The sequence below is a fragment of the Rattus rattus genome, chromosome 2 (assembly GCF_011064425.1).
Source record: "Rattus rattus isolate New Zealand chromosome 2, Rrattus_CSIRO_v1, whole genome shotgun sequence".
Taxonomy (NCBI): Eukaryota; Metazoa; Chordata; class Mammalia; order Rodentia; family Muridae; genus Rattus; species Rattus rattus.
The window spans coordinates 35,744,811-35,760,131 of record NC_046155.1 but is presented as its reverse complement, the minus strand read 5'-3'; the positions used below and the strand labels follow the sequence as shown (position 1 = coordinate 35,760,131).

The 15,321-nt window shown below is 45.4% G+C and overlaps 1 protein-coding gene across 1 annotated transcript in view; it reads right to left on the bottom strand.

The window, feature by feature from the left end:
- The window catches only part of Myof (myoferlin), a 151,727-nt gene that overhangs the window by 105,941 nt on the left and 30,465 nt on the right, over window positions 1–15,321 (bottom strand). Inside the window, exon 4 of the mRNA XM_032891850.1 lies at window positions 1,091–1,199. Coding sequence (XP_032747741.1) covers window positions 1,091–1,199 — 109 coding nt within the window. The remainder of the gene's footprint in view (window positions 1–1,090; window positions 1,200–15,321) is intronic.

Genomic DNA, 15,321 nt, shown 5'->3' with positions numbered 1-15,321 from the left:
GTGTGTCTGTGTGTGTCTGTGTGTGTATGTGTCTGTGTGTGTATGTGTCTGTGTGTGTCTGTGTCTGTGTGTCTGTGTGTGTCTGTGTGTGTCTGTGTATGTGTGTCTGTGTGTACATAAGTACCAAAAACCAAACAACAACACCAAAAATTCCAGCAATCTAGAAAAAAATATGGCATCCTGCCTTGCCATGACATCATTTCTCTCTTTGGGTAGTCCGATGGCAAAGAACATTTTGAACGTATGTGTTATGATCAGAATCCTGACTTCCAGCTGGCTGATATAGCCTTGGAGATCAGCACAGCCTCCCTGGCATCCTCTACCTTGGATTCTGAGAGGCCTCCCCTATGTTCGTGCTTACAGTGATGCCTCTAGTATAAAAATATTGCCCAGATTCACAAGTAAAATAAATTGGTTCGAAAATGAAGGGCTCAGAGGTCATGGGCTGATCATGATAGCATTTGAAGACTTCTTAGTAGCCATACAGCATCTAAACCTGAGTTACTCAGTCAATTTTTAAAATACATTTTGGATTGTTTTTTTGTACGCAGGGTATCATTATGTATTCCTGGCTACCCTGGAACTCGCTAATAAATGAAGCTGAAACTCTCAGAAATCATCCTACCTCAACCTCCCAACTGCTGGGAGCTTTGAATTCTGATTTTGTGTCAGACAATATATACTCATATAGAGGGGCTGGGATCAGAAGACATTCGGTAATCAATGTGGTGATAAAGATGGTGATATTACCGTCATAGCACAGATGGCAATTCAAACCTTTGTCTGGCGTGTTAGATACCCGACCTGAAGGCCTGATATCCAAAGCCAAATGCCAACACCCACGTGGGTAACATTGAGCTTCAACCATGCTTACCATGTGGAATTCTGTCGAATAAAATCAAACCTCAAATTTGCTGATTCTGTGACTGAAAATTGAGGATAAGGCCCATATCATTGGCAAATGGATCCATTTATCGTGAAAGCAAGCTTCTGGTATTTTGTGCAGTGAGCTGATTGTCAAACTAAAGTCTTTCCTCAATGGGTTGTCCCTTAGCCATCTTGCTCTGTCTTTCCACAGAAAAGCACTTACCCCAGTGTCTTGTCCCTTCTCATTTAGCAGGGAGATCTGTTTGTAGGGCAGAGATCTGTTCTGGTCCCCGATCAGGTCCTTCAGGGACACAGTTGCCGTGCCAATTAATCTGCAGGGGAAACAAGAAAGCACCCAGCAGCTTACGTGGGGGCACACATCCACCGGCCATGAGAACATCCAATACCCTCACATGCGCTTATCCTTGTATCTGCCCCAGCAGAAATGCAGATACTCTCAAGGGACATACATGCTCCTCACTTTGGCTATCAGACTACAGAAACAAGGGTGCCCAAGAAATTGAAATTTCTCTAGGAGACTTGTGCAAAGAGAAGAAAAAAGGTTAGAACATCATAGCAGCCAGAAGAGGAACTTGTCCCCTAGGAAGAAACTTCCCATAGTTGTGACAATTGTCAGACTACCTTGTATGAGAGTAACAATGAGAGGTCACTGATGGATGGGACCACACCTTGATCAGGACTACTTAGTTCTTCATATCTGTTGCCCCCAATTAGACCTAAACCTCCCATTAACACCCCAAAGATGGAGTTGGGAGTCAGTTTACCTCTATTTGTCCCTCTTCCCACTGTCATCCTTTCTCTGCCTTTCACTATTATGCGTCTCTTTCATTGGCTTCCTGAGGATGAGTGGCTGAGCCTCACTTGTTAGGGTTGCCAGAGCCCAGGCTTGGACCCTGACATCTCCAGTAACATTGTCAACAACACCACCATGTAACTAATGTGGGCCGGAGTATTTCACAGCGAGCAGAACATGGGTTACTTCTCCATGACAAAGAGTCATCTGAGGGTCAAACTGTAATGTCCCTGAAATTCTGATGATCATGAATGAGGGTACAACTGAATACTGGCTCCCAGAATCCAGAGAGAGAGAAAGATGTAAGGAAAACTTCAGTAGGCAAGGAAAGCAGTCCTCTCATGGGGACCCAGAAACTTCCCACTGAATATTTCCCAAGTCAATTTTCCTGAAGTGTTACTTTAAGACCAGGTTCCTAGATTACGATGGGGCTGACTTGCTAGCCCATACTCTCTCTCTGTAGCAGCTTTTAAATGAGGATGTACTTCCTGCTCTCTCTCCCTGGCCCCTGGAATCACTACAAGTCTCTGTCACTCATGCTCCTGCTCCCTGCAGCACAAGACTGAAAACAGAAGTAAACTCAGGTCTGTCTCTAGCAGACGCTCCCCAGACACACCTGTTGCCTTTGTTCCAATCCCACGGCAGGGACTTAAAGGTCTTTGGGGAATGGTGAAAAGAATGAGTAAGTCTTCAGTTACTGTTAATGAATATAGAAATTTTTATTTAATTAAAGCATGTCTTAAAAGGTTTCTTTTTTTTAGAACACACATCCACTGGGAGTTAGTCTATTTAACATGTGTAAAGGGGGAAGATAATCCATGGAAAACTGTCTAAACTTGGAGGAGGTGACCTGGAATGTGGGTGGAGGAGGGGACCAGAGAGGCACAAAGCTTGGGGTGTGCTTTTAGTTTAATAGGCCACAAATTTGTGATAGAGAAACAGGAAGAATGATGTCTGATTACTCACAGCTCGCTTACGTTTCCAGTGACATACTAATGGGGAGCAATGTTATAAAACAGAATATCACCAGCATTGAAATAGAAAACCAAGCCCCAAGCCCCAAGTGGTGGAGTAGATGATTTTTTTTGCTTGTGATGCTACTCAGGGCCTTACATGGTACCAGACAAGCACCCAACCACTGAGTTACATCTCCAGGCCAAAAGACATTCATAGTTCTGTTCATTCTGTTTTGTGCTGGAGACAGGGTATGTGGTTTGAATAAGAATAGTCCCTATAGGCACATATGTTGAAAAACTTGGCCCTAACATGGTAAGGACAGAGAGATACACCCCAATCCACCTCCACTGGACAAACAGTTGAGGGAACTGTTTGGGAAGGATTAGAGGGTGTGGCCTTGTTGGAGGTATGTCACTGGGGGTGGAGCTTTGAGGTTTCAAAGGACTTGCTATTCCTTTTTTTTGTTTTTTTTTCATATATTTTCTTTTTATTATTATTTTTTTTATTAACTTGAGTATTTCTTATTTACATTTCAAATGTTATTCCTTTCCAGTTTCGGGCAAACATCCCCTAATCCCTCCCCTCCCTTCTTTATGGGTGTTCCCCTTCCCATCCTCCCCCCCATTGCCGCCCACCCCCCAACAGTCTAGTTCACTGGGGGTTCAGTCTTAGCAGGACCCAGGGCTTCCCCTTCCACTGGTGCTCTTACTAGGATATTCATTGCTACCTATGAGGTCAGAGTCCAAGGTCAGTCCATGTATAGTCTTTAGGTAGTGGCTTAGTCCCTGGAAGCTCTGGTTGCTTGGCATTGTTGTTCATAAGGGGTCTCGAGCCCCTTCAAGCTCTTCCAGTTCTTTCTCTGATTCCTTCAACGGGGAGGACTTGCTATTCCTAGTGAGCACTGCTCTCAGTCTCTTGTGTATAGATTAAGATGTGAGCTCTCAGCTGATTCATGCCTTTGCTCAACTACCATCTAACCTGAAACTGTAAGCCCAATAATGTTTTAGTTTATTATATCGCCTTGGTCATGGTGTTTTGTCATAACAATAGAAAAGTAGCTAAGACACAGTAACTAAGTAACCCAGTATGTACTTGAACACAGTATATAGTCTACGTTGGCCACAAACTCATAATTCCTTCTAATTTTGCATCCTAAGCATTGACATTGCTGTCATGCACCACCATGCCTGCCAAACATGGCAGTACACACTTATTATAATCTGAGCGCCCAGGAGACAGAGATGGGGGAATCAAGTGTTCAAGGCTAGCCTGAACTACACAGTAAAATTCTGACTCAAAAAAAAAAAAATCCCCAACGGTAGCACATGATAAAGAGACTAGTTGATTATTTTTGTGTACCTCTAGGCAATGTGTACTCATAGGCATAAGTAATAAACAGGAAAATTCATTTTCTAGAATGCTATTTCATCTTAGGATGCATTTATTCTTTAAAACTCTGAAAGTGGGTGTGGCGGGCAGTCCTTTCCTAGTATGCACAGGGCCTAGAGTTCGATCTTTTGCACCATCAGGAGAAAAAAAGGAAGAGAAGGCTGAGGTCAGAGGTCAAACAAGTCATTTTCGAGGTCCCGCTGTTGGTGTAGGTACGCCATACTTGGAGGTACAGGTGTATATCCGGGTCCTCAGAAACAGGACCAGGTGTAAGTGTGGATCTGTTGCTCACCACCTCCCTCAGGGAGTCTGAGTGTTAAGCTGTTTTACTCTCTGGGAATAGTAGACTCCATTGCACAAGACCAGAGTATCACTGCAGTTTCAGACAGTTTTCCCAGTAATCTGGACTATTTGTTCATGGATTTCTGGAAGAGTGAGCACTCTGATACAGAGCTGTGTGTACACACAGCTCTCAGCACATGGGGACTATCGCAGGTTCCCGTCTTTTCTGACATAGCACGAGACAGCCCCTAGCCAGCAACAGAAAAGGCATTTGCCTTCAGAAGGATGAGAGCGCCTTACAGCAGTGAGGGCCACTAGACAGGACTGAGAACGTCTAGAAGCTTTATACAGTACTTTAATGAATGTTAGCATATTAAGACAATTTATATACTGTGAGCTTCATTTTCTTCTTCCTTGGCTTTGATTCCTCTAACACGATGAGGACAGAGAAATACACCCCACTCCACCTCCACTGGACAAAACAGCTACTGTACGCACCCATCTTTCTCCTGCAGCCCCTATGGACACCTCAGGAGAGCTTTGATTCATGGTTTTTAAAAGGGGCCATCAGCTATGGGATGGACCAGTTGAGATTTTTAAAAATAACAAAATGGGATTTGGGGTCAGTAAAGTGCTTGGTGCAAAAGCACAAAGAGTTAAGTCCAAGCTCTGTACCCATGTAAAAAGCTTTACACGCAGGGTGCAGATTTGTAATCCCAGTGCTGAGAAGGTGAAGATGGGGGTAGGGGCCTTGGGACTTGCTGTCCAGCCAGCCTAACCAGTGAAAGAGAGAACTTATCTCAAAAGTATGATAGCTTGCTCCCGGGGAGTGACACCTGAGGTTGACCCCTGGTCTCCCCACATGTGTCCATCTGTACACGTGATCACTCACACAAAAGTTAAGAAGACAAATAAGTCATCTGGGAGGGTTGGGGAGCAAACCTAGAGACCTGAATTTGATCCCGGGACCCATGTTAAGAGCCAGATGTGGTAGCTCACACCTGTAACCCCCAGCACTTCTGCCTGGAGGTGGGAAGCACGGACAGAAGGTTGTGGGTTAGCTGACCTGTGCTTTGTGGAGATGCAGCAAAACAAGAGAGACCTCGCTTAGTGAGGTGCAAGTGGGAACTGACTCCCCAAGGTTGTTCTCTGGCCTCCACATGTGCACAGTGGTATGTACACACACACACACACACACACACACACACACACACACACACATCACAGGTACCTCATACCAGACACTCACACAGACTCACATACACACACACACACACACACAGACACACACACACATCACAGGTACCTCATACCAAACACTCACACAGACACACACACACACACACACACACACACACACACACACACACACACACACCACAGGCAAACAGGCATTTATACTCACACACACGCATCACAAGTATTCATACCAGACACTCACACAGACACAGACACAGACACAGACACACACACACACACACACACATGCATCACAGGCACACACACACTCACATTACAGGCACACACATATATATCTCAGGCACTTACACTATATACACATATACATACACACACACATCACATACACACTCACACACACACACAAACACACACATATCACAGGCAAACATGCATTTATACTCTCACATACATACATCACAGGCATTCACACCATACACACACACACACACACACACACACACACATATATATATATATATATATCTCAGGCACTTACACTGTATACACACACACACACACACACACACACACACACACACTTTCCATAGGCACCTTACGCTCAACACACACAAAGAACAAAATGTGTTCTCTTCCTTTTCTTCTAAGGAAAACCCATCTGGCTTTGTCTAAATGTGGTGTTTGCCTGGTAAGATGGGAAACACATGTTATTCTTCAGTCTGTGATTTGTGGTCTAGTTCTATAAGTAAGAAACTGACATCACACACTTGAACATGTACTGATTTCCTTTTGTTAAAGCCAGCTAGAGCCGGATTGACCTGGGTCTCTTGTCAGTGGTAAATCAATCTGAGAACAGGCAGGGTGCTATGGCTAGGCCATGCGGAACTGAAAGAGGCCTGGTGTGGGACTGAGCCATCACCTGAGACCAGATCAAAGTGTCGCCCACATTACTTAGTATCCTAGAGGACAAAATCACCCGGGGGTGGGGAGGGGAACAATTCCTTTGGTAGCCCAAGTTGTTGGCAAACAAATGGACAGACGTGAATAATTTCCCAGGTTAGGCTTATAAGTAAGATATATTTCACACAGGTCTATTTAGGAAACTACAGTGTGTGACGTATTTCTTTTCTTACCTTACCAGTTTTTGAGCTGTGTGTATAAAACTAGAATTGTTTCGGAGACATCATAATGAAAGACAGGGTTTCTGCCTTCAAAATTATAATGACACAGATCACAACTAATTCACACGCAGTGGAGAGGCAAAGAGGAAGACAGTAAGAGAATTACAAAAAAAAAAAAAAAAAAGTGAAGTTCCACGACACAGTAGGGACAGTGGGGTCTGTGGTAACTGAAAGAAAGGACTTGAGTACACACAAAGCCTGACTGCTCATCTTTTTATGCAGCTGAAAGGTTAGTAACCTGTGCTGACCCAGTTTGCTGGGTTTCCTTCCCCAGAGAGGGCAGTAACAGATGACTGGGCAGGAACTGGGCGGAGCAAAGGGAGCCAGTTATATACTCTACCCTCAATCCCTTCTTTAAGAACCTTGAGTCCTGTTGCTAAGGTTTAATTTCTCATCCTAAAATTCTGATGGTTTTGTTGTGGGGGAGGGCATGTAAAAGAAAACTTGGTGTGTGTGTGTGCGTGTGTGCGTGTGTGCACATGTGTGTGCACGTGGGCGGGTGCACTCATGTGCGTGCGAAGTAAAGACCATGTTTTGAGAAAAGCCTGGAGAGACTAATCCCGAAGATATGTTGACAGTGAGGCTGAGTTGAGAAAGATGCAAACACAGATACGGCTTCTGAGACCTTTGACTGGACTGAAGGAAGCACTGCCTGCCGTCAGTCCGTCAGTCCTGCAGTCCTACGCCTCACCTCTCAGGTTAGCCAGCCAGGCCTGTTTTCTGGGGCGTTGCCTAGATACAGAAAGTGGCGAGAACATGGGGAACAATAACTTGACCTCCTACACTCGGGACGGGACTATATGCTCACTTCCTTTAAAGGAGGTGACACTCAGTCTGTTACTAACGGGATACTGCAAATGAGCCAAGATGATAAGATGTGAGGGTAACGGGGACGCTTTGCCCTGTGGTTCACAGAAAAATGAGTCTCCCATGGACTGCTCCCAAGGCTCTAACAGATGGGCCACAGTCCCAAAAGGAAGCTACAGTAGAAGAAACGCCAAGGTCTTGGCTCTGCAGCTCTCCTTGGGGAACTAACTGCTCCTTCAGTCTGTGACTGACATAGAACTCAGAGTCAGGCCTGTCTGCACGGCACGGAACTATACCTGGGGCCTGGGGGAGCTAAGAGCCAAGCTTGCTAACGCAGTTAAGTAGTGTCAGTTAAGAATCTCTCTATCTCTGTGTTCATCTGGAAACATACAACTGGGTTTAAAAAGAGGAATGGAAATGTTTTCCCCACAGCCTGGGCCCCCACTCACAGCCACATGCCTCTGTGGTGAGTAAGGATCCCGCTGGCTGAGGCCTCAGCAGGGACGCTCACATATACAGCTCACCCGGTCCTTTCTTGGGTAACAGGCATCACCACGGGGATTGCTGGAGATCCCCTTCTGTTGGAGGCCTGAAAACGAACCGGACAATCGCGGCTTCTGCTTCTAGGGACTGTAAACGGATAACCCAGCCACTTTCTGGGAGGAATCGTGGCCTGCAACTGGGCTGAGGCCAAAAAAAACTTTCCAAACCTCAACAGTTCCCAAATCCCCTGTGGAGATCTGAAAAGACCAAGCTGCCCATTCTCTGAAGGCCCTGGCTCTGGCTGCCTGAGTTTGTCATTTTGGCCAGGCCTGTACCACTTTGTATGGATTCCCCACACTGCTCCCTCCTCTGGACCTGTGCCCATCAAGTTCCTCCCTGGTCTTGAGAATAAGGAGTAAGCTAAGCATGCTCCTTAAGGTAAGCCAGACTTCTGGGAGAAGCAAGGCCGCGGACAAAGGTTTTTGGAGAGCCAAACTTTCTCCTAGGAACCTTCTCCTACACAGAGTGTGTACTTCCGCCTCAAGTTCAGCTCTAACAAAGGCTCCTGCTGAATTTAACATGTTCCCCACCCTGGATATCTGATTGACTACCTTTGATAACTGATCAGACTCTTTATTCCCCCACATGACTGGGGAATCACCCTGGCCTGCCTTCAGCAGGAATCCTGTTAGGTTGGTTTAGCCAGAATTTTCCTATCCCGGATACTTCCTTCCAGGAATTTTCTATCCATTGACCCCTCCCTGCCCCTTGGCTATAAGTTCAATGTGCCTGAGCTGCGTGGGGTCTTGAACCCCATCTCTCTCTTCTACTGTAGTTCAGTTGGTACTGACTCCTCTACCTGTGGTGACGGCCCTGGGTACTCTTGCCCAAAAAGCATTGACAAGTGACAATGAGGGGTGTCTTCTTGGACATAGTTGTAATAGCAGGTCATGGTAGCAGGGTCCCTTACCAAGGTGAAAGTCTCTCAAAGGGCACTCCCTCAGTTCTCTGATTCACTTGCATCAGAGGGGCCCATCCTCACTGGTCTCTGGTTCTCTTCCCACTGTCCCTCAGAGAGCACCCCTCAAAGCTCCCAGCAGCAGCAGCAAGTACATGCAGATTCCCAGAGATTAGAGTTGGACTATTTCTTAAGGGGATTCTTTTTCTTTCCTTTATTTATATTTTATGTGTATGAGTGTTTCACCTACAAGTATATTAGTGCACTGTGTACATTCATATTGACCATGGAGACCAGAAGAGGGAGCTTAGTCCTCTGGAATTAGAGTTGCAGATGGTTGTAACCCACCATGTGGATGCTGGGAGCTGAACCCAGGTCCTCTGCCAAGCAAGTGCTCTTAATCATTAACCTCTCCAGAGCCTTGGGATGATGCCTATATCCATGGCCATCCCAGCAACCTTTGTGGGAGCCTGGAGACGGGGGCTGGCAAAGCAGGATCAGGAAGTGAGGGACCCCTGATATTTCAAAACCATTCTGTACGATCGTACAGGGTCACAGCTGAGAAATGGGTATAGAGATCCAATTCTTTCCTGGAATAAACTGTAGTTAACAGAGCTACACCTATATCTAGACACCTTCTATGGCCTTCCCTTCTTACTACAGACCAGAATACTTGTTTTTTTTTTTTTTTTTGTTTTGTTTTGTTTGTTTGTTTGTTTGTTTTTGTTTTTTTTTTTGCTTTTTTTTTTTTTTTTTTTTTTTGGGCCTGCAGCTTTCTTCTTGGCCTTTAAAAGCTTCATGGGCTTAAAAAGAAAAACCAAAACCAGGGGTTGGGGGATTTAGCTCAGCGGTGAGCGCTTGCCTAGGCACGACAAGGCCCTGGGTTGGGTCCCCAGCTCAAAAAAAAAAAAAAAAGAAAAGAAAAAAGAAAAGAAAAACCAAAACCAAAATGCAGGCATAGTGGTGTTCCACGGTGTTCCCAAACCTGATGTGAGCAAACCCTCCCTACTCTCTCCACAAACTCCGCACCCTCAATATTATTTCCTAAATATGACTGCAGTCAGGCAGGTGAGATGGCTCAGCAGTAAAGGCTCCTGCCTTCAAATAGGATGACGGATTTGGATCCCTGCTATCCATGTGGTAGAAGAAGAGAGCTGATTCCTCTGGTTTCCTCATGTGCACTATGGCATGGGTACACACACACACACACACACACACACACACACACACACACAGACACACACACACACTCTAAATAAATAAATAAGATTGTAATGAACGACTGTATCCTGATACTTTGCTCCTTCTTCCTGACCAATTCTAACCTCCAGGTCCTCAAGAATCTCATCTATGCTTGCCTGATGCAATAGATCAGTGGAATTCCCAGTCTCTGGCTGCCTAACTCCCTCAACATCAGAATCAGATCAGTTTTATCATTCATAAACACATTCCTTCATTCAGTTATATGTGAACATTAGAAGGAAAGGGGACAACGAAGACAGAAATGTAGCTTGGACACAACTTCCCACTATAGGCTATATACAGGCTAACTCCTCCGGGCTCCCTGATTCTGTATCTAAAAATGGGGCTGACAAATCTTATCTAATAGTGCTGAGATAGGGATTAAAAGAATAGCAACATACCCAGGACATAAAAAAAAAATGTGCTTTAACTATTTCAGATGCTACTCTAGAAAAAGGAACCTAAGAAAAGCATAGGGAGATACTTACACTGGACCCATGCCCAGCCCAAATCTCAAAGACTTGGGCAGAGCAGCTGGGCATAAATAAATGCATAAGATTTCTTTGAAAATGCTGAATATCATAGCCCATGTTATAATCCTAGCCCTTCTGAATTTGAGACAGGATGATTGCCATGACTTTGAAGCCAGCCCAGGTTACACAAGAGTGTCTCAAAGAACAAACAAGGAACTGGAGAAAAGGTTCTGAGGTTAATAGCATGTGCTCCACAATCATGAGGACCAGAGTTCAAATCTCAGAACCCATATGACAGTAGAACACTAGGGCTTGCTGACTTAGTGAAGAAAACAAAGGCCCGAGGTTCAGGGAGAGACCCTGCCTCAAAGAAATGGGCAGAGAGTGATATAGAAAAACAATGATACCCTCCTCTGACCTCTGCACAGACATGCATGCAAGCACCCACAGAAACACGTGAATAAATAGATAAGTCTTTAAAAACAAGCGAACATGAAACTGCTAGGAAAAAGCAAGGGAGCATACTTATAAATACAGGCATAGCTAAGGACTTTCTAGACAAGACTTTGACCACTCAGGAAATAAGTCCAATAGTCAACAAACGGGATCTGATGAAATTAAAAATGCTTTTGCATTTCAAAGTAAATTATCAATAAAATGAATGCTATGAACTTCCAGGCCTAGAGAGGGATCTACTATTGTGGTTTTTGCTAAACAGCATGTTGTCAAACTGCCCTCTAAACATTGATGCCATACCCATGGATTAGCGTTGCCATCAACCTTGGCCAGAAACTTCTTTCTGCAGTAGGGAACATTTAATACAGAGAAGCATAGTTGATCCAAGTACTGAAAATAAGTTCTATGGAGTGCTCAGCCAACTGGGACATCTACACCAACCCCACAACCCCTACTAAGACCTTCCTCTGATGCTACTATGTATCTATTTACTTGTTGACTATCCATCCCCCACCTTCAGATAAGCGGGTAGGAGCATTTGTTGATTTCTTTGTTTTGCAGGGCTCTGAATCAAACTCACACCTTGCACCTTCCCACTGACCTGTTGTGATCTCTATAAAAGGTGTGCAGTGTCCCCAGTGCCCCCAGCTGTTGCTGACACACATGAGGCATTAGTGAGTGTCTGTGGGACCAGTGAGTGAACTGGCATTATAACTGAAGATAGTCCAGTGTCTCTGAAAATTGTTTATAAGTTATAAAGCTTCCTGGCTGAGGAGCAACAGGGTCATCCTGGCTGCTGTTATTATGAAATGTTTTTCTTCTTTAGCTCTCCACACATCTTTCTCCAGGTCCATGCTCCATGCTGACCTACTCTCACAACCACAATGGAGGCCTCAGGACTTACAGACACTTCTTTGATCTTCATTGGGTCCTGTAGTTCAGTCTCTTCTTAGGATTGGGATGTACACTGCCTTAAGTTAGCCTCATATCACGTAAGACAGTAGTTTCTTTCGACTACATCTTGCCTGGAGAGATTCCACTCCCAGGCAGCTTTTGACTCCATTTTGAGGAAGCAGGATGACCCTGCATCTGGGTGGACCTGTGCATGGCACCGTCTGTCTGACACCATCTTCACAACACAGATTGAAAAAATGACCTATTCCTGGGAGTACAGTGGGACTGCCCTATACATTTCTCAGGCCAGTTGAGACTGTAGGGGCAGATGGGCATGTTGAAACCACAGTAGGAAAACCAAGGCCAAGAGCTAGACACACCAGACCAAGAAAGGATTAACCCCTCACCTGGAAATGGATGGATCTCTAACACTGTGATGGTGACCTGTCACCTGACTGTGGTCTAGGGACAGACAGGCAGGGAATTTCCATGGTCCCCAGGGCTTCAGTTTCATCGGTCCCCACTCCCACCACTGGTGCTGCTTACAGGAATTGCCCGTCTATCTGCTCACCCATCTAGACCTGCTCTCTGTCCATCTACTCAGCTGTCTGTCCACACAGACCAGCTCTCGCCCTTCCCTTCACCTCACCGCTGCAGCTTCACTCAGATCCCGCAGCAGCACCGCGATTACCAGCAGCCAGGAGTCTCACAGCCTCTCTAGCTCTGCTGCAGCTGGGTTTGATTCCTGTCTCGTGCCCGTGAAGGCGCCTTTGCATGTCTCTCAGTTTCCCAGCTTTGGCCTCTGGAGTTCTTTGTTCTTTTTTTTTTTTTTTTTTTCCGGAGCTGGGGACCGAACCCAGGGCCTTGCGCTTCCTAGGCAAGCGCCCTACCACTGAGCTAAATGCCCAACCCCTCTGGAGTTCTTTGAAATGCCTCGCCTCTTTAATTTTTTTGTAGCCATTCTGCATTGTAACATGCATGCATGCATATGCACACACATACATATATACATACGTACAAAATTAGGTAGACCTTTACTGTGTAATGTATAACATGTGATTTGAGAGCTAATATCAGTAATTAAGACTGGGATAAAAGAACCTGTGATTGGTCCTAGACATCAAGGAAAATGGGATCATCTGGCAAACTGCTGCCAAGGAACCATCATACCTTATGACTTTGCTGTTATTCCATAAATCCTAACATTGCGGACATACACAGACGTGTTCGTCTATGTTTAGAACATAGGATGCTTACCACGCCTCTCTGGTATTTAAAGATACCCAGCAGCAACAGTGTTGGTCTTCGTATACTTGTGCTGCTCTGATGGAAATGAAGGGCTTGTTTTGAGGGGGTCGTTTGTTTAATCAAAATGAGGGATTCCACTGCACAGTACCCCTGGGTCTGCTCAGGTTTTCACACAGCTGGTGGAGCTGCTCCTAAACCGTAACCCACAGCTGTCTGACCTCTCAGGAAGCCCTCTCAGGAGAGGACTGAGGACAGAGCATCTACGTCATTCTCAGGAGGGCGCCTCAAAGCTCTGCAGCATAACAGGACATAGGCTGAAAGCAAGGTTCCTGACACACAGAGAACCAACACGTCTCACAAGCAGGACCACACTTTTCCCCAGAAAAAAATCCTTTTTTCATTTTAAAACAACAGATTTCCTGTTTTCTCCAACTGAAAAGCACTTTTGCTTGGGAGGTTTGTATATTTCACAACTTTGTCATCTTCATTTTCTATTTCATCGTTCCCCAAACCGTGTGTGTGTGCACACACGCGTGCTCACATACTATGTGTGTGCACACACGCGTGCTTACATACTATGTGTGCACACACATGCCTACATACTGTATGTGTATGCATGCGTGCTTATATACTATGTGTGCACTACATACAGTATGTGCATTCATGCATGCTTACATACTATGTGTGTGCACACACGTGTGCTTACATACTGTGTGTGTGCACACACGGAGTGCTTACATACTGTGTGTGCACACACATGCCTACATACTGTATGTGCATTCATGCATGCTTACATACTATGTGTGTGCACACACACGTGTGCTTGCATACTGTGTGTGTGCACACATGGAGTGCTTACATACTGTGTGTGCACACACATGCCTACATACTGTGTGTTTACTAGGCCATCCTCTCACCCTCTCAACTTGAGAGTGTGTGTGCACACACTCACATACACACAGAAGGAAAACAAACCTCAGAGACGCTGGGCTCTGTAAATGAGGATTTTAGTGATCCCCAGTTAATTCCATCCATTTCCACTTAAAGGAGCTGGGTGACCCTAGTGATTTGCTGAACCTCTTGAGCCATATTTCTCTCATTTGTCAATTGAGGATATGACTGTCTGACTGAGTTGTTACAAAGATTAAAAGCAGTTGCATGTGGGATAGCTGTACCCTAATCCCTAGATTTCTGTAGCCCCACAAAAACAGAGATTGCATTGTTCGTCAGGAAATTAGCCTTTCTCTAATTGCATCAGATGTGCCCCAGCTAGCTTTCACTGAGGAAGTACTGTAGTTCCCATTGTAAAGATGAAGGAACTTCTCAAGAGTTACCCAACCAGTGAATGGCCAAATGAAATCCCAGAAAAGGGATCGGGCAGCTGGCCCGTTGCATTTTCTTATGCAAGAACTTGGTAATTTTCCTTTTTGGTGTATGACTCCACTTTCCGATATCTCCTTCTTATGCACAATATAGCAAACCAGGGCCTTGCCCAGAGGGAAAAGAACACTGGAAACACAGGTTCTTGCAGACATAATTACAGTCGTTCTGTCACAGACATCGTCTTTTTCATTCTCCAGCAGCCCTATTTGGCTCCTGTTTATAAATTCTCATCTCTGCCGCCCACACCCTCCTCCATCTTTCCTAACCTACAGACTGGAGCTCCACAGCCTTCCACCATCCATATCTGGTGACAATGCCGTCAGGGTCAATCACTATTCTCCTCTCCCTGTCTTCTGTGGGTCTCCCCCTTCTTGACTCTCACAACTTCCTGGCATCCTTAGAACCCCACCTGCATCTCTCCGACTCTGGGAGACAGCCAGAATGTACCTGGGACCCTTTCCCTGCGCTGTGCTAGAATGCGTAGCTGGCTCACGTGACTCCTCCCTCTCTCAGGACCACAGCACGATGTCGGGAGCATCTGATATCTGAAAACTACAGCCCACCTGTGTTGTGCACAGGTTGTTAATTGTGTTGGGTGGGAGAGTAAACATAGACCCTGTAACAATGTCTTCCCTTAAGCAGATCCACTAAACTACGGGAACTTTAAGGCTGAGGATCCTGATGCTG